Genomic DNA, 20,444 nt, shown 5'->3' with positions numbered 1-20,444 from the left:
GGTGGGCATCTGACATCCCTCCAGGATCAACCCACCACAAACATGGTACCATTTATGGATTTATGATGTTCTGTACCTATAACAGAACTCCATAAATGATTTAGATTTTTAATATGATACCAAAAGTGTCATTTGAATTTAAGCCTGCAGCATGTGTTTTGCTGAATGAGCATCAAGGAGAGAAATTGGTCTTCATAGCTGAGCACAGTACTCTTTACATCTACTGAAATCCTCAGGCCTGGTTATTGTAATGAATAGGTGACCTGTCAGCATGTTTATTTGAGTTCACAACTCATCTTTTAGGAGGAACAAAATCAAGATACAAACAGCACTCGTCTTTTCTGAGACCTTGTATTTCACTGAGGTGCTCTTCCATTTAGAAAGAATGAAGTTGACTGACTTTATGGTTGTTGCATGTGAGACTCACACTATGAGTGTGAATGTCAGTGGAAGGAAGCAGAAGGAATGTGTGCATGAGTCTCTGTGTAAGAGCAGAGATATGTTCTTATCTCTGTTAAGAAACACAGGCTTAAAGGGGAGAATTTTTGAGCAACCTGGCTAGTGAAAGATGCCCCTGTTGGATATGTGTTTCAGGGGGTTTGGGTTACATGATTAAAGTTACCCTCTAACCCAAACCATTCTATGATACTATGAAATGCAGTGCCATAGACATTGTGGTTGGGATTCAGGGGCAGACTTGGAAGTCTTTTGGTATCCAGCAATGGGAATTTATAATGATACTCTGAAAAGGGGATTTTTCTTTAGGAAATGTTCTGGTTTTACCTGGAGAAAATGGAATTCTGATTAATAATCAAGAACATGATGAATGGGAGAGAAATCCTTTGAAAAAAAAAGGATCTGTTAAGAACAGTCAAAAGTGTTTAACAATGGAAGGTTACCAAAGAGCAGTTAAATGCAGTCCTGAAGATGAGTAGTAATGATTGGTTGTCATGCTCAAGCATCATGAAAAACTATTTTTAATGTATGTAGATTCTTTGGTGTATCATCATGATTATATTTGTGAATATAATAAGTGCAAGGTGATGGACACGGTAATATGAAAAAAAATTTGGGAGTGGAGTTGAATGCAAATTAAGCAGAAAGGAAAATACAAGTTTTGAGATCTAATGAGGAACCCTGAGAAAAGCAACTGAGTTCTGAAAAGGAGGCTAGGGAATAAGATAGGGGTCTAAAGGCAACAAAAGAAAGCAGGAGGAGGAACAAGACCATTCAGATGGTTGATAGAGGAGGAGAGAGAAGTGCCTGATATGCATAGGATGTGACAGTGGAAGGAGGAATTATTGAGAATGATAAAACAAGAAGCAGCACAATCCTTGTAATTGTACTTCTCCAGTTCCCCATCCCACATCCTCAGCTCCCTTGCCCCATGAATATGTGTGTTTTTAGAGATTTTATGATAAAAAACTATTGTTTGTAATAGCTGGGAAACTCTAAAGAAACTGTGCTGTACTTGATTGCTAATATAGACTGTGATCAAACATGGTTACAAACATACAGCTGAGCTTATCCTGGAATTCCTTAAATAGGTGGAGGTAACAGAAAAACAAAATAACATTTGCTCTTTGTTGTTTGATTCATTCTGGCTTTGCTCTTCCTTCATAACAATACGAATCTGTAGCAAATGTTAAAAAGCAAAAACCGAACAACCCCAAAACATACCAAATACATTGGAGGGGGAAAGACTAATATGAAGAAGTGATTTAAGGCAAATATACTGTTGCATTGGTGACTTGTAGTAGAATCAAATGATCCAGCCTTTTTTAAATACAGTTTTTTGCATCAAGCTGTGGTTGGGATGATAGATTAAGGTCATATCCCTAATTTTCTAGCAGTTCCTTTCAAGAAGTTCATTCCAATTTTCCACACTCAAAAACATAGCAATGATCAATTGCTGTGCATGACATAAGAAACAACTGAACAGGAGATAACTTGAATTGGGTAAGAAAGCTTTAAATCCTTTGTTTTTTCTTGTTATAATGCAAAATTAATGACTGCAAGAAATCATGTTGAGTGGGGATAACGTTTGGTTTTTTTATGACAGTTACTTCTTCAGTTTTAAACTAATTGCATCCCTACTTCAAAAAAGATTAAAAAATAGATTTAAAATAATATGCTGGTAAGGTGACTCAATCAAAGAAGAAAAATGTGTCAGTGACTACCTTTACTGGGAAGATCTGCATTTTATATTAAAAAATAATTTTGTTGATATTGTTCTAGGTTATGGAAAATATTAAAGAGCACAGAGAAGGGCATAAACAGAACTTTTATCAAAAAACCCAAAAAAGATGTAAGAGTTAGTGTGAAACTCTTCTATATGCAGCTATACCTTGAGGATTTTTTCCTGTTCATTTTTTTAATGCTAAAATCTTGTTGAGATGTAAGCACACCTAAAGCATGGTAAAGAGCCTATTGCTTCCATAATGATAGAAAGCTTTCTGATTTATCTGATTGGGAGTAAAGTTGTCAGTTTTTCAGTAATGCTCCATCAAACTTTATGGATGACTAATACATATATAGCCAGCTACCTTAATCACTTAAAAATTAACAGTGAAGTGGGATTTGTTTGAATATCATGAAGATTTTACATAGTGGCAGAGCACACACGTTAGCAGTTGAAGGAGGTTTCAGGCTTTAGCACTATTAGTGCAATGTTGGGGAAATCCATTTACTTCTAGGAATACTGGAATTTCCCAAGACCATTGTCCATCCCTATATACATTGCTCATTTTAAGAACTACTAGCTTGGCTTCAAATCCCATGACAAAATAATGTATTGGATCAAAAGCCCTAAATACAGGAAACAGAGCATTTTTATGGGAACTTCCTTTTATAATTGTAGACTGGGTTTGCATTTATCTTTTTATTTTAAATAATATTAAAAGGTTATTTCTGCATTCAGTTAATCCTAAAAGTTGTATAATAAACATATATGTGTATGTATACACACACTTAAATAACAAAGTCCTCTTTTTTTGTATGTGTGTGCAACAAGAAGGTTTGAGGCAACAATGAAACTGAAAAAGAAAGTATTTTTCAAGAACACTTGAAAAATGTCTTTCCATAGCTCAATTTAGGGTTTTAGAATTAAATTGTAGAATTAAATACAGCTGAAACATGGTTTGATTTCTGTTTAATTGTAAACATATTAGTCAGCTCTCATAGGAAACATGCTGAAAAACATCAGTAGTTTTGGTCTGTTTTTTTTCTCTTAATTGCTTTAATTTTAAATTGCAAACAATGTAAAACACATTTTTCCCATTCTCTATTTCTATGCATTTGCCACATTTGGTTTCATTTACTGGTTATTCATTACCTTTTTACTGACTTTCCAACCAATTCCTTATCCACTGAACAGTCCACTCATCAAATCAGGGTCTCTGCAGTTTAGAGAAGTGGTGTTGTGGGGGACTGTGTCAAAGGCTTTACAGAAACTCAGAAAAATTATATCTGTGTCTTCCACCCTTGTTCACTGATGTAGTCATTCCATCATAGAAAGCCACTAGGTTACTTAGGCAAGATTTTCCCTTGATGAAGGCAAGCTGCCTGTTTTAAATCTCAGTCTTCTCATCTGTTGTCACCAGACTTCCATGCTACTGTATGTGAATTACATGTCATAATTAGTTAAAAATACCATAATATGCTATTTCAAATTTTTGTTTCGTATATATCTTCTGTTATCAATTTGCCAGGTTTGAAATCCATTACAGCTCCACTGTAGATGTGGTTTCAGAATTCAGTCTATACTTCTGTGTAAGAGCTCAGACAAGTAATGTCACAAAAGGATATTTTTCTCTTCTGGTACATTGCCTATATGATAAAGGGCTAAGTTGTATGGATACTCTTTGGTGCAAGGTAACAGGTAGGGCTATTCTTTTGTCCAGTCTGAGGGGTGTAAGGGAAGAAAAGCAATATTGCTTAAGACTAGGATTTGCCTAATCTATGACAAGTGTCATCAGATGAGCATTGGCAGTTACTTTATGGTGATTAAAATTTTCCCCTTGGCTGCAAAACTAAATAAAATGGATTTGTGTGCACCAGCAGGAGACCAAAGAATATGTCTGCAATTCATTAATGTGCCTTGTAGCTGACACTAATGTTTAGAACTCCAAGCACTTAAAAGCAAGTGATTGATCATAATGCATTTAGCTTGCAATAACTGATCATGCAGGAAATGCACAGTGTTCATAAAGAAAGCAGTTTTGGCATTCATGGATTTCTCTAGTTACTCAGTGGTGATTTTCAAGATTGGGTGTTCTTACTTCAGTCTCTGTTGGAGTTCATCAGAGTAAGGACCATTGCAACTCTTTGAAAACACGCAGAATTTGTAGTGCCCCCTCTCTTTTTTCCTCTTCCTACTTTTTCAGCTTCCACCCCTTTTTGTACAAATGCTTAATTCAGCAATTGACACTTGCTCCAAAACTGGTTTTTTTTCTGCACAGCATGGGCTGAAAATGGGAACAGTAGCTTTGATGACAGTGCAGAGAGAACTGGAGTTGCCATTGGACTACTAAAATAATTAAGCTATTGTAGTTTTTATTAGTTACGCAAAATGAATGGTTTAAAATAAGAATTATAGAGATGATCCTTACAATACTAAGATCTTTAATATCATTGTAGCTCAAGTGACATTTTAATAGTTTTGGGCCATAAATATTTCATTTTTCTTCATCTGTGCTGGTTTCTGTATGTTGTTTGGAGAAGTAGGGTATTGTTCAGGTAATAAACAATATTTCTCTACTCCACAATCTCATATCTGGAAATTTTATTCTAAATAAATGAACCATCCTTATAGCAAAAGGAAGCTAATTTATTATTTACAGCTTAGTATGAATGTGAGGAATACCCCAGTGTGCTTTCCCAGCAATAACTTCTGTCCCTAGTTAATAAATTGCTAGACCAACAAATTTGAACTTAATAAACTCAGACTGAGTTCGTACTACATGAAACACTTTAACATTATGGTTATTAAATTAAATTCTTGCTCTTAAATATTTTGCATACAAAGTAACATTTTTTAAGGATGGCATGTTTAAATCTCATTCTTTAAAAATCAATATCTTAAGGGTATTTTTAGAAAACTTCACTCAAAAGTTACTTCCATCTCAGCATATGGGTCAGGACCCCTCAGAGATTCATCAGAATGATTGACTGATTGATTGACTGATATTTCATGCTTTAAAAAAAAACATATGTAAAATCTTACATGCATTGTAGAAGAGGAAAAAAATCAAATTTTGTTAACTTCACTTAGGATAGAAGGTTGTCAGAACTCTTGGCTGTGAGCATCCAGAGAAGCATTTGCACAGGACAATGGTTGAAAGAAAAACATATCCAGGAAAATATATGGAAAGCTATGATTCAGGAAATAAATGTAGAAATAATCTTGCTTGTTTTGTGAGTCATGCCTAGTGATGTACATTAGTATGTTTTCAGCATTTCAAACAACTTTTATTTGGTTTGCCTTGTTTGTCTTGGTTCATTTTTTCCTCCTGGGAGACCTTTTTATTGTACTTGCGTGGCATTTTCAGTAAAATTGCTTTTAAAAAAAGGCTGAGCGAAATAATGTAAAGGCTGAAGAGTGTGTTTTACTTCTGGAGATAAACACTTTCATTGTTGACTTTGCTTATCCTTTTGGGTATTCTGGTATGTAATATTTAATTATTACATTAAATAGACAATATGTCCATTTGTTGTTTAACTTGAGTTAGGCTATTTAAAAAAATAGTACAAAAACTCCTGCTGTCTGTGGATATGACTCTGTTTCAGTTATCACAAAAATTGTTTGTCTTGACAGCCAATGTTTCTAAATTGTAGATGGAGGCAGGCAGGGAGGAGTCTGTATCCACTGTCCTGCATTTGCCCACATTTACCCTTGTCTGTGGTTTATGACCGGTATACAGACCTGTGTTAGAGATATATGAGTGAGGTTTAAAAAAGATTTGAAGCAGAGTGGCTGCATTGGTATAATAGATCTGGCTTTGTGTCCTGCTTCCTGGTTCACAATTAGCCTGTCTGGCACTTATTTGAGAGGCTCTGCAGGATGTTGCATGTATGATGCTTTTTCCAGCCAAGGGCTGTTATTCCTTGCCATGGGGTAATAAAGAAGTTCAAAGGCAGATAAAATGACAGCAGTCAGCAACAGCAGCTCAGTTCCTGCAACACAGGAGTAATTGCAGCCCATTATTACAATTGGATCTTGCTTCTTTCCCCTGAAGGAATTGAGCAGCTGCCAGTTTACTGGGCTGCAAGAAAACTGATGAGACAGGAGATGGGAGTCATAGCAAAAGTTGAGAAACTGATCAAGGCAAAATTCATTAGTCCTGAGTAGCAATAAAACAAGAGAAGGAGACAGTACTATGACTGGTCACCACCGATGCCCATGTGGGAGATGGTTTCTGACTTGGTTTGTTTCACCTTGCAATTAATTTTTCTTCACAAAGAGAAGCAATGGGGTTCTATGATCTTTCATCTTATTTTTTAAAAAAACAAGCCAACCACACAACAGAAGGCAGGAACCTCTTTACGGGACTTACCTAGAAAGGGTTTATTTCAGCCTGAATAAGTACATCAGTTCTTTTTTCTCTGTGTGCTGCAGCTAAAAAAGGGATGATCTACGACTTGTTTGGTTTTATTTAACAACAATATGCAGTTGGATGATCCTTAGATACTTGCTTATGGTAGATATGTACAATTAGCAGTGTGAAGCTTGTCTTTATTGGTGTTTTCAACAATAAATGGTGATGTAGAAATGACAGCGTTACATGTAGGAATGAAAAGGTTGCATCTACACAAAATGTTTCTTCATCCATCTCTCACTGATGTGGTAGGGAATATCAGCAACACATTTCTTAATATATGCAAGTGGAGATGTAGGGGGAATTTTACAGGGAGAAGAAAAAGTAAAGGTTAATAGAGTGCACTGTAGATACAAAACCAGAGGGTGTTATCACAGTTCTATGTGATTCTGTGGTTCAGGTCTTTTAATTGTGCAGGTCTTTTATCCTCACACCTGAATTTCATTCTCCTATACTGCATGTAGATCTATTTAAAAATGAACCTGAAAAGACATGTATGGATTTTGTTTCAGCTGCTTGTCTTTCTAAATAGAAAAGTTAAAGATGTGGTGCATTTTCAATATTTATAGGGCTGTATAAGGAAAGCTGTTTCTTGTAGGATCTGTACACAGATACCTGGGGTGAATTTCCATCTCTTTGAATGTCAGTTGGAGCTTTGCCATTCATGTCAATTGCCAGTTTTCCATTTTAGTGTGATATTTTCTTTCATTCCTGAATTCTTCTTCATCCTAGTTTCTTAAATGACATGTTCATGCTGAGAAAAAATACCTTCTTGTAACTTCAGTGTGTTTCCAGATTGCAGCTGCCCATTTCTACTAATATAGAAGGGCTTTTTTGGTAGATTTCCTGTTCTCAAAAATCATTGTAGCATGTTACAGCCCTTCCCACCCACAAATGGTACAAAATGCTGCTGCTGGGTTTCTGAATACCCTAAATTGGAGTGATTTTGTAATTCGAGGTATTTTTTACTGTTTGTGAGATTCTCTTTTATGTGTTATCTTGATCGAGTCATTGCAATTTTGGTGCAACTTGTGTGTGGTGAGATGCATCTGCATAGTTTCAGTTATGAGCCAGAATAGTGTTTTTATCATTGTGCTTCCCCATGACATGAAGTGGGTTCAGTTTGCTGCTGTCTAGGTCAGGATGTTGCTGTATGATCAGCCTGCAAATCAGTGCTTCCATGTTTGCTGTGGTCACTTTCCATGAACAAATTGCCACTATAAGTGCTGCTCTTCACTAATGACTGATTTGTAAAGCATCTTGACTAATGCGAGCATAGCAATGTGTTTCAGAAATCATTATTTTTTTTTTAATACTGTGATTTTGAAGGCTTTTCTACACAACATTCAGGAAAGAAATAAGTTGTAATCTAGGCCTGTTGCCTCTACCCAAGAATGTGCTTTAAATCATGAGTTAACATTGCTGTTGACAAACATTTTTTTTTTAAGTTTCTCATTAAATTCAGGTAAGTGAGAATCATTTCTTGCTCGCAAGGATTTGGGCATAAGTGATAGACTGAAGAAATGAAAAGAATGTGATAGACAGATGGAATCAGTATGCTACAAAGGAGCCATGTAGCTTGTTGTGGATCCTACTGTATTGTTCGGTGGATGATAACTGGAAGCTTTATGAAACAAGCAGAAGATAAATGTGTAAATGGAGATAATTTGTTGAAGATTTAATTTTTAGTGTTCTTTCTATTAAATAGCTATCTAGATAGTAACATGGAGTATAAAGGTTGTTTGAAAGATGTATGTGAAGAGGATTTTTTAAGGATTTTGTTTGGCTTCTAACTTCTGATCTGTTGAAGTAAATCTTTTAGAGAATGGTTGCTCCATATTTTTGCATTCATTTATCTTTTTCTGTTAGATATCAGCCTTTGCTCCTCATTAGCAGAAAATAATTTAATTGAAAGCTTGAATTTACTTTATTTTACATAAGGTGCGTCTAGTTCATAATCTGTGATGGGAGGCAATGTTCATTAAAAATTAGATTGTGTTCATTATGACAAAGGCATTTTGTTTGTTTGGAAGTGTATATTAATTCCACATTCAGTCATGAAAAATATTTATAGTACATATATTTTACAACTGGATCCTTCTTTAGCTCTGATAGTTGCCCATCTTTTCTTTGATCATTGTAAAATCAAAATTTAAAAAAAATTAATCACTAAAATCCAATGGCAATAGCTTTTTACATTTACTCATGATAAAACTTACTTACAATGGATTTACTAGGAATTCAGTAATCTCTGAATGTACTTAATACTGTAACCACTTCAGTATTTAAGTTGTGAGAGTTGCTTATTTGTAAACTGTATTGATTCTTGAAACTCTCTTTTATATGTTTACTTTCATACTACCTGTTTTTTTTATGTGAAATCACTACCTTCATGGCATGAAGCCTAGGCAAGTATGAAAATGAATAGCTGCGAAGCAATAGCTGTATGTGTATCCATAAGTGATTTTGCTTTACAAAAATGCAAAACAGTTTCTCTGCATTTATCTTTTATTTTTAACTTTGTCACATAGAGGAAAATTATAATAAGTGAATCTAAAACCAGCAGAAGAAAATATTTTCTTTATAAACAGAAATAAAGAAACCAATCCATCAGAACAAACAAACTAAACCCCGGACCTACCCCACTCTGTTTTTGGCTGAACTAAATGTAAGGAGGATGTCTTCCCAGGAGAGGTAATACTGAATTGAGTGAGTTAGGAAAGATTTGTCTTATGAAAAACCTGAGGTGCAGTGTTGCTGTTGTTATGGCATCAGCTCTCTCTTGGTCCAGGCACAGGAGAATGTATGGCAAAACTGGTGGTGCTGCTGTCCCCTCACTGTTTTAGAATAAGTATTATAGAAGTGGGAAGAATTTACAAATCATAATTTGGTCTCCTTAGGTTTCTGTTTCTAGGCATTAGTGAGAAGTTTATACTTTATGTTGGCTTTCAGAAAAGGCCTGAACCTCTTTGATACCTGACATATTCTTCAAAGTTAATGAATGTGTATGAACACTCTCAAAATTTAAATCTTCTGCTATGTAGTTATGTATTTCACAAAAAAAAAAAACCAACATTATCTTTTTGTTTCAAGTAGCCCAAAAATTTCTAAATGTCAAATTTTAAGCAAATCTGAAATTTTATGGCTTTTGAGGTTTCATTCCTGCAAAGGTGAATATTTATTAAGTAGATGAGAGTTTATACTGACTGGCCAAAAACTTTTGTGAGGATCTGTACTCTCCTTAGCTTATTTTTTCCTTTTAAATCTAAGATCATAATGTCAGCTGTTAAAGTAGAACATGGCTCTCTAGGCAGAAGGTGTCCAAAATTTCCTAAGCTGGAAAAAGTAGTTAGCACAATCCAGAGCTCTCTACAATTCGTGTAATTCATTCATTTATTCTTATAAGGGGTGTGTGTGTGTCTTTTGTTGCAATATACTCTCAGAAGAGTAATTCAGTTTGATAGGATCAGAAATCTAAACTGTTCATTTTATCAACATCAGCTGAAAAATCCCATAGAGATTTAGCTATGATAAAATGTAATATATTCAGATAGTCATAAATGCATTTTCTTTTAAGATATGAAAATGTCCATAATAAGTAGTCCTATTTGTATGGTACTTCAAAAACTGTTAAAACTTTATTTTAAAATTAATTTCCCTTTGTAAATATTTTAAGTCATGCAAATTACTTGGAAATTAAGTTTGTGAGTAAAAAAAAAAAAAGCATTGGAAAATTTTCTCCATCAGGAAATTTTATTTTTCCTTGTGGTTACTGAAATATTATGAATTATGCTAGTTATTAATTATTCTATTCCATGTGAGATATCACATAATAGAATTAAAATTCAATTTGTTAAAGAAGTAGGTAGTAAATAAAATAAGAAGTCTTCATATTTACTGTGAGGAGCATTTATCTTAACACTTTACTGTTTGTAGTCAATAAGTACTATGCTTGGTCAATGATACTTTATTGTCAATATAATATTTGTTTATCTCCATGGGCAAATTTTGGAGGAAAGCAGGCACTCCATTATTTGGAGGATTTCTTGGTTCATTAGGGAAATTTTGGAAGTGGAGATGTCATAACAGTTTTCTCTCTTATGTAGTGACAACTGTACTAGAAGTCCTATAAAAATTTTTGTCGTTTTTGCATGACATGCATGTTGTAGATTTTATGGTATTGCAAAAATGTTGACAGTCTGGCCATCCTGTAAGAGCTCAAATGCTTTTTTACCAGTTTTTCTGGATTATGAATGCATAACAAGATCTTTGGTGTGTATGTAAAGCTTTGGCAAGAAGATTATAAAAATATAAATTCAGGAAATTATAGCTATATGTGGTATCTTAAAATTCACTGATCCTTCTGGTCTCCAGAGAACAGTCGTGCTAAATCTAAGAAGGTTTCCATTTGTGAAGCGCTTCCAAAGAAGAGTCCAGATGGCTACTTAACATTGTAATAGTAATATCTGTGCTTAAAAATATCCTTGAATGAACAGGAGTTTCTCTGGGTGCTTATTGCAGGGAAATGTTTAAAATGGTGTGTGAATTTGAGATGGTGACTGTAGGGATAACTGTTTCAGATAAATTTAAAAAAAGGTAGAAGGGTTCAAACACTAAAAGTGAGGGAAATTAAGGCATTTCCATGTAATTTTAGAATTTGCATATATTAAAATTGTATCCCTTTGGCATGAAAAAGATATGAATTGAGTAGCAAGAAATGGACTCTATAATGGAATCAGTTTCTGTGTGTCAGAAGTCGTGGGTCTTAAGGAACATGATTGCCTCTCTAAATAGGAGACAATGTTATGAGTAGCTATTGGAATAAAAGTAAAGGTGAAAGCCTCGAATATAGGTGGTACTTGCTCCTGACAGGCTCTGACTTTTATTTACATATTTATTTAGCTGTTTGATCTTCATGTCATCTCACAATTTTTCATAAAGCAGCAAAAGTAAAGATGATAGCCCAGGCAGCTGCAGTGCTTCAGCCTCTGTAGCTCTTAAGATGCTGATTTCTGAATGAGCTCCGTGCTGCAGAGAAGCCCTGCTGGGAGTTTCTGCTATTGTTCACATTGGAACTTCGCCTTCATTTGTCTTTTGTGTGTGTGGTGGGGGAGTGGGGGACACAACACAGAAAGCAGATTTGTCTCTCTTGCTTGATACCTGTCAGGACATTTGGGAAAATGGCAAGGAAAGTTTTGTCTGCAGTATTACCAGCTTGCTTTTGATGCTTGGTTCTGTCTTGTGTGCCTCAGATGTAAGACACTTGCTTTCCTAGTATGTTGAGTGACAGGAAAAAGAAAGCATTTGTCTGAAGAATGGAATATGGTCTGAATCACACTTTCTGTGATTCAGAAAGCTGAGCTCTGAATTGTAGAATAGTTGAAGAATTCAGGTCCTTCGGTATATTTCTAAAGCAGGAATGCAAATTACTATGGTACCTTTAAGTAAAGAAATCTTTCCACTAATAATTTTTACCTGCTTTGTGTTAAAATTGACATCTTTATGTATAATTCAGGTTCTTATATTGATGCACCAACTTGCACATGTTGCTTCTTAAGTACGTAATTTCCATACATGCAAATTATTTGTAATGGCAAGGCATGGTTGCAGCATGGAGTGTTTCTTCCCCTTCCCTTTTAGCGTGTTTCAGCACAAGTGAGTAACTTATAAATATTTGGAATTATGATCTTTTCTCTACTCCGTTGTCTTCTTCTCTCTTTGTTTTTGAAGACTAAGAAATAGAAGATTAGAATTTATGTGTTTGTAGCTGTTGACTTTGAAATCTTCTTCCAGATTGTCTCAATTCTTGTCTCAATTCACTGAGACCATGCACTAAAGCCTTTCTTATGGAACTGGGCAGTAAAGAAGTGGGGAAATATAGACTCTGTCTTCTTTGTTCTGATCTCTGATTTCCCTAAATCTTGCTAAGACCTGAAGATTCATTGCTGGTATTATGGTGAAATTGATTGAAGCCAAGGATCTGTCTAGAGTAAGAGCTTACTTGGTCTTACATGGGGAGACAGATGTTCCTGTGTTCTGTAAACCTATTTTTTTTTAAGAACTCAGCTAAAAACCTTTGATAACATTACCTCAATTACAGATTTTTGCACCTACTAATCTTGGGAAAACTGGTCTTATTTCCAAGTCTTATTTCTTAATTTCACCTGATTAAAGTATCTACTCCACAGTATTATAATATATTTCCTTTCACAGGATCATTACCTCTTTCAGTGCATTGTCTGTTTAGCAATTGTTTGCAAATTTTAATTTCTTTTCATGACATAGCCCATGCTACTTTTTTATACCACACTGTTGAAAAGTGCCCTACATTGAAATGATTCCTTCACTGAAAAAGAAATTTTATTTGTGAAGCTATGAGGAATTTATTTTTCATCAGTTCCTGTAAGATAAACGAACAGGATTGTCTCCTCTGTATGATCATACAGTTCTGAGAAATAGAATGAAGGATTCAAATATCCATATATTTTGTATTCTCTGTTTTTCCAGTCTTTTATGGGTGGTTGGGAGGGAACAGTTCTCTGTCAAACTATACCTGCTCAAAATACTGCTTTCATAGGTCTTGGCTGAAAGTCCAATTGCTCAGCAATTCTGCAAATCAAACCCTAGAGCATAAAGTCAGATACCAGGAAATGAAAAATGTGCAGTGAAATGACTGTATGCTAAGGCTTTGATTTACACTGAGTAGAAACTGGAAAAGGTAAAGATAAGAGCTAACTCTCCAGTATAGTGTTCAGTCACTTTAATTATATGATCCTCCTCATTTTTTTTATTTTTTATTTTTTTTGTATTTTGCAGCCCATAAAGGAAGGGAGCTTTCATCTTCATGTGTCCTAGATCCATCCCATACAAAAAGCAAGGCATGGGCCTGATGGTGCATAATCAAGCAATATAAAATTGTATTGATATTGCTAAACACATACACATAGCTGCTGAAGTGAGGATTCTGGATTGCTCCTGTAGTAAGTGAATAGAGAGATCTGTAACTTAAATGAGAAGTTACGTCTAAGGTTGTTACTACCTTAGAGTGTTCATCAGGAATGCATTTTTTAAAGTAATCTCTTACTTGTTCCCACTTTTTCTGTATTTGATTTCATCATTCAAAGAACAGATATTACATTTTAAAATAAACTAATTATGTGGAATGATACAGAGAGGGATGTACTCCAGCAGGATATGCAAAATACTCCATTGCAGACAAGTTTACTGCATGGCCCTGACTAGAGCTCGTCTAAGTTGCCTTCTTGTCTTTTGCTGTCTTCCTTCTTTGTAACCTCCAAAATTTTGGATGACAGCTTATCATTGCAATTTTTTTTTTTCAAAAATAGCGTGAATTATTTTCAAGTGGTTCTCTAATAGGGGAAATAATTTTGCTTAGTTAAGTGAAGAACTTAAAACTGATGATGTGACTACCTAACGTATCATAATAGATGAGCATCCAGCTACAGAGTTAACATGCACAGACAAGTGGAATTCTAGCATCTCCTTGCTCATCAGGGTTTGAGTTAGCAACCTTCATGTTATTGTAACATTTTTTTTTTGAGTGTGTAATTATATATTGAATACTTAACTGTGTTATTTTATTTATCTCATTAGAAGACTCTGTGAGACAGAGTACATATGTTGTGGTTTGTATTACAATCCACAACATGTAAAGATCACTGGAAATCTATATTAAAAGGTTTTGATCTCTGATGAGGGATGTAGAGAAGCCTGATAAAAAATGACTGGGGGTGCTAAGCTCAGTATGTATAGAAGGAGAGGAAACCAATACAAACTTGTGTAAACTTAATATCATCAAAGCAATTGCAGCATTACTAGTCACTCTTTCTCAAACTCTTTAATACAAAAAAAGGTCTTAATTTTTCATTAATATATAAGCCATTTTTTTCACATATTTTTGTTGCAGAAATTAGCCTTCCTTAATAGTTGAAAAGGCTGAAGTATAATGCCTGCAAATAATGAGTAGAGGAAAGAAAATATGAATACTTCATCTGAATGATTCTAGTTACTGCTTTTCATCTCTCTGGAATAATTTGATTGTTTGGAAGGAATCAAATGCCATGGGTTAAGAATGAAGGAAAAGACTAAATCATGCTAAATTGTTAAGGGAATTTTCAGATCTTGCAGGAGTAGTGTAATTGTCACAAGCTTAATTTTAACTTCCCCAAGGTAAATCTAAAGAGCTGATGCAAATTAAATGGTAAATTCAAGGAACATATAAAGTCCTATTTTTGAACTCTAATCAGAGATATTGTGATTAAAGGTCAAGACTTTCTGTGTATGGGTAGGAGGACAAGATTAGTTTCAGAAATATGAATAGTCTTTATAAATTAGTGTCAGGCTGTTATGAAAGATAGCTGTTAAAAAGGAAACAAAAAAGTATGCATTTATAAACACGCACATAGAGATTTATGTGTGTATATCTTTATATGTAGTATATCTTTATATGTAGTATAATGTTCTTGATCTGTTACCTCTTAAGACTGATGGAGTTTTATTTTATATCTATCTATATATCTCTGTGTGTGCACGCACACACTTAAATATTGCATGTCCTCAAGATCTGACAGCCAAGGACAAAAAAAGCAAATGCACAGGAAGGAAACTGATGGGCAGTGAGACTACTCTGTTGATGTAGAATTTCCAAAAGTGCTCTGTTCCCAGCATATATCAGTGTTATTTCTTTACTTCAGAGTTTTGTACTTCTGTAATTTTTTTAACTTCAAAATAAGCTATGAACATATATTTATGTATTAAGGCGTATACTTTGTGTGTATATGCATGTGTGAGTATGTAGAGGCACAATCTCTTGAACTCATGTCAGCAATTTTCCTTTTTCTCTGTTGTTGCTGTTATCCTCTTAGTCCTTCACCAAAAGAGATAGAAATAGGGATTGATATTTTTAATATGAAAATAAGAGTTACTTAACCTTTTATTTTTAGTTATTTTTATTTGAGGAGTATGGGTAAAGTTACAATTGTGGCTGGATTTTTTTGGTTTCATTTCTTGGAGGTGTTTTCCTGATGCAAGGATTTTTTTTTAAGCAACTTTATACATTGGGGAGCTAATGTTAGATCCATGAAAGACAGTGCATCCAAAGAAATGATAATAACTGCTGAAACAGTAAAAGTTGAGGAACAAAAGTAGCATCTCTAGAATTCCTGCATGCAGATGAATTTTGGTTTGACTAAACCATTAAGAGTGCCAGCCCCAGTGTTACTGGAATAAAATCAAGTGTAAGGGAAAAAATAGAAATAAAAATAATTAGATAGGTGAACATTTTTTTAGAAGTTCTGTTTTGTGAAGAAATTCACTGAGAGTCCAAGGGTTTAGCCTCTGATTACAAATTTATTTATAACTTGTATGCAGACAGGTGCCCAAATCTGTCTTTTTAAGACAACGTGCCAAAAGTTAGGTATCCAGAAGCTCTGAAAATTTCACTTGTTCAGATATAATAGCATGATTTTGTACATATATACTTAACCCTGATGTTCATTTTTGTGCCTGTAAAACTTTGGTGGAATATTGGAAAAGGTATGGGACTAGTTTTGAATCTCCTTGAATTTCATCCAAAATAGAATAGATGTTAGCAAAGCCTGTCACAGGGCAGCTTTTGCCTATGAAAAGATAAAGCATAATAGAGGAGGCAGTTTTGTACACTGAGAGGTGCTTTATAGATACATGTTAAAGGTACGTTTAAAAACACAAGTTAAATAATTTTATGGTTTATATGACAGATGACAGGTTTTCATAGGTTCTGTCTTTTTCAGATGGGTGATAATGACAGGAATGCTCACACATTGTAATTATTCACCCTTCAGGAAGGAACAACAGCTAATCAGAAAGCCAGTACTCATCTTAGTATTTTTAGCTTTCAGTTAACTGTGATGTTTAGTGAATACTTTTGATCTATTATTATATCTATAAAGAATTTTTTGCGGTTTTTTTAAAGCTCCTATTGTCAGCTCATTTTTCAACCTTTTTTAGAATTCATGAAGATAGTATTAACTATAGACATTTAAGTCATATCTATATTTAAATTTAGAAAAATCCCAAAAAACTCAAACTCTCATCTCTCTCTGTGCATTTTGAATCTTAAACTTTTCTTCCTTTGTCAGAAAACCTAGCACAGTTCAGTGTATCAGAAACAATGCGCTTTCAGTGGGTAGAAGCAAGACAATTCTTATTCTGAAAAAATACTGCTTGCTTTTGCTGTCTGTATTTTTTGTATAGTTCTTGAATAGCCCTATTGTCCTTCTGTGCACTCAAAGTGGATGAATTCATCTTTCAAAGTGGAGCTCTTCTTTCTTCCCTATACCAATTCCCACTTCTGTTTCTGAAGTAGAGAAGAAGACTGCACTCTTGAAAGCATATAATTCTGAGGTCTGAAAATTAGATTTTAGTGTACCTGTCACTCACAAAGCCAGATTTATGCCAAGTGTTGTGCAGTTTCCTTAAGGAGTTTGTTTGGACCATTATGGAAATAACTTCATTCCAATGTACCAATTAAATTGCTTAATTTGCCACGTATTCTGTTCTGAAAAGTGGTTCTAATTTCTTAATGTTGCTGACATTCCACTGTAGTTCTGTATTGTAAATTCTCATGCCCTTGCTGAATGTAAGGCATAATGAGTTATTCTTTCTTTAATGGGGTTGTTCAGACACTGGGCATGTGTGCAAATTTTGGAGGGCTGGTGCTGCACCTAGAGGTACAGGCTTTCAAATTAATGTACTTTGTTTCTAGACTGCTTTCTTGGCTCTGTGTTGTTAAATGTAGTGCAACAGTTTGGTGCCTTTTTTCAGAGACATTACTATGTGTGTGATCTTTGTGTGGCAGGTTGCTTCCATGCAGCTTGCTCCATTTTGCTCCAAGGAAAGGAAGTGCAGCAAGCTGTTTGAAGGCATAAGAAAGAGACTGAAAGGAATATATTATAAATATTTTCAAGAAAGAACATTATGGAATAAGTAGGTGAATGAAGTTTAGTTAGCATTTCTTTCCCCTTAGGTTATGTAATGAAATTCTCAGTTTTCATGCAAAAAATTGAAAATTTTCAGTTATCAGGTGTCAATATACATATGCAAAAGGGCCTCCTTTTTTCACAACCAGTATTTGGGAAATTTGTGAAGTAAGATCCTGCAGAGACCTCAAAGCATGTTGTTGTTGTTGGGCTTTTTAATTCTTTGAGGATGTGTCTGTCAGTGGCTATTAAATATAATTCTCTTTGCTGCAACTTTTTTTAGGGGCCTTTTAAGTGCTTAGATTGCTGGAAGCTTATTTGAGAAGATGAGCATGTACCTTTTCTTATTTGCATTATTTTTATGACTTTCACCAGTAGCAAGTACCTAAAGGGAAGCTACTCTGCAGGGAAACTTTTGATCTATCTCAATGAGGTAGTTATTATTTTGGTCATCTTTGTTAATCATCTACCTTCAGTGAACTTTAATCTGGACCTAGAAGTATATTGAACACCTTCTAACAAATGGCTTCTGGTGTTTATTCAGCTGTTATTTAATAAACGAAGAATGGTCTGTGCAGGTTTGAGGATGGGCTTGTTACCTCTCCTTTGAAAATTGGGATTTCTTAAGGCCAATTATTTAAAATAATTTGAACTATTTGAATCAAAAAATGACAATTTCATCCAATTTACATCTCAGAAGCATTAACCATTTAATTTTAGAAAGTTAATGGTTTTGAGTTGTTTTGGTTAGGTTTCTCTTTTTTTTTTTTTCCATTTCATTGATAGAAATAATTTTGTATTTTTCTATCCTTTGTCTCTTTTTTTTTAACTGTTTCATACTCTTTCTCACTGGTGATGTGAAGTTAAGAATGCTTCACTGCTACAGAGGATACTGTCAACTTCTCACTCAAAAAAAGGTTATTCTGCCCACTCTTTTACCATAGAGGGTGAATTAGGGACTGTGTAGGCTTAACAGAACTTTCTGCTCTCTTCTGAGGCAGGTGTGCCAGTATGAAACCCCTTGACTTATAGGAAAATGGAGCAGGGGCTGAATATGAGGGGAGAGGACAAAAGTGTCTAGGTTACAGGATAAGAATGTAGAAGTATAAATAATTAAAAATAATTCTATTATTTTCAATTTTCTAAAATAAATTATATGAGGAATTATAAACCAAGTGAGTTATTGAAAAGCTTCTACTTTTCATAAAGGTTTGTGTTGAAATCCACACCTAGTTGCCCACAGTTACTGTCAGAGGTAATGGCATGTAAAAAAAAACCCTAAAATTCTTTATAAGAAGTTTGGCAAGGAAACATTAGCTACCTTATTTCACAGTATATTTAGTAGTGGGAATTCAGTCATTCTAAAAATCTCATCTTGTAATGGATGTTGTGCTTTTTGGGGCATTATTCTGTTCAATGCCTCATGTGATACAATTGATACTGCTGCTTGTGCATAGACACAGACATATATGTGTGTCCTTTGTCAGATTTAGCCTTAGCAATCCTGGCTAAAACAATATTTTTATTTGCTTATACCTGAAACAGGGAAATAAAATTAAAAGAGTTTTGTGAAGTATTTTCTCTATGTAGGCTTTAGTGCTCAAAAATTTGTAAATCTTAAAAGGAGAAAATTGTCAGTGATGAAGGTTTGAATATGTATTAACTAGAAAAACAATCCTCTCTTCAGAGGCAGACAACTCTGAAGCTTTTACCCTTCAGTGCTTTTATTTTTATTAGTCTGTACCCAAGTATTTGTTACCTGAAGGTAACAGTGAACATGCAAGTGATATGTGAATTTTGCTTTTTGCTTGGGTAACATAGTTTGCTTTTGTTTCTGATTTATTTACTGTTTTCAAGAAGTATGCTAATATTTCCAGAAATTAAATTTCTGGAAGTGCCTCTGCCTTGAGATGAACATGTAAATAAATTTGAAGAAGGAAATGCTGATGGTATTCCAAATAGATAAGAAATAACATATGTATTAATCTGCTTTTCCAAAATCTATACATTTGAGAGACCCTCACAGGAGCTCAGCGTGAGCTCAAACTTTATTTCCCAATTCTGTCAATACAAAATTTATTTTTATTTTTAGTGCATTTTTTCCTTGCAGCAGAGAACAATTTTGCTTGGTTTAAGGCAAAAATGCTTTCTTATAATTGAGTCACAACTTACCCTTGGCCTATTTTAGCTTCTCTGTAGGACCTTTTTTCAAAGACATGTTTAGTTCATATGCTACATCAGAATCATGAGGAACCAAAGTTTTAAGAAAGAATTTTATACATGTTTAGTTTGTTAAAAACTCAGTTTTAAGGCAAGAAAAACTGTTGTCAGTGAGAAGGATTTAGATGTATAAAGTTTTATTAGGCACTAAAGCATGATTTAAGCTAGATCCTTCCATAATTTTACATTCACATTTAAATGCAATCTATTGTTTAAACTTTTTTTTATTCTTCCTCTTATTAATTGTTTGAGCATACATTTTTTCCTCCTACCAATAATTAGGTAAGGACATTCTAGCTGTTGGAAACTTAGTGGTTGGACAAAATTTAGTAGACATTTGTTTAGCCATTAATAAATTAGAAGTGGCTTACATGTTATGGCAAAGATATCTATTTCTGGTCTTGTTCTTTTGGACCATGATGAAATAATTCTTTACATGTTTGATTCTTGAATGATAACCTCCTAAACTTTTTTATCATTTTTGTAGGACTTTAAAACAGGATTTGGTATCACTTTAATCCCTATGAATGTGGCAAATGTAAAACAAGTGGATCGGGCTGCAAAGCAATCTTTTGAAATAATTACTCCTTATAAAAGCTTTAGGTAAGAACTTTTATATTTACTTTACAAAATATGCAGTTAACTAAGG

The 20,444-nt window shown here is 34.3% G+C and overlaps 1 protein-coding gene across 1 annotated transcript in view; it reads left to right on the top strand.

The window, feature by feature from the left end:
- Window positions 1-20,444, top strand: part of ARAP2 (ArfGAP with RhoGAP domain, ankyrin repeat and PH domain 2) — a 116,966-nt gene that overhangs the window by 36,507 nt on the left and 60,015 nt on the right. Inside the window, exon 11 of the mRNA XM_079305527.1 lies at window positions 20,283-20,398. Coding sequence (XP_079161653.1) covers window positions 20,283-20,398 — 116 coding nt within the window. The remainder of the gene's footprint in view (window positions 1-20,282; window positions 20,399-20,444) is intronic.

The sequence above is a fragment of the Erithacus rubecula genome (genome assembly GCF_903797595.1).
Source record: "Erithacus rubecula genome assembly, chromosome: 5".
NCBI classification, from domain to species: Eukaryota; Metazoa; Chordata; class Aves; order Passeriformes; family Muscicapidae; genus Erithacus; species Erithacus rubecula.
Note: the sequence above shows the minus strand (reverse complement) of the source record. Positions and strands in the feature narration are given on the sequence as shown.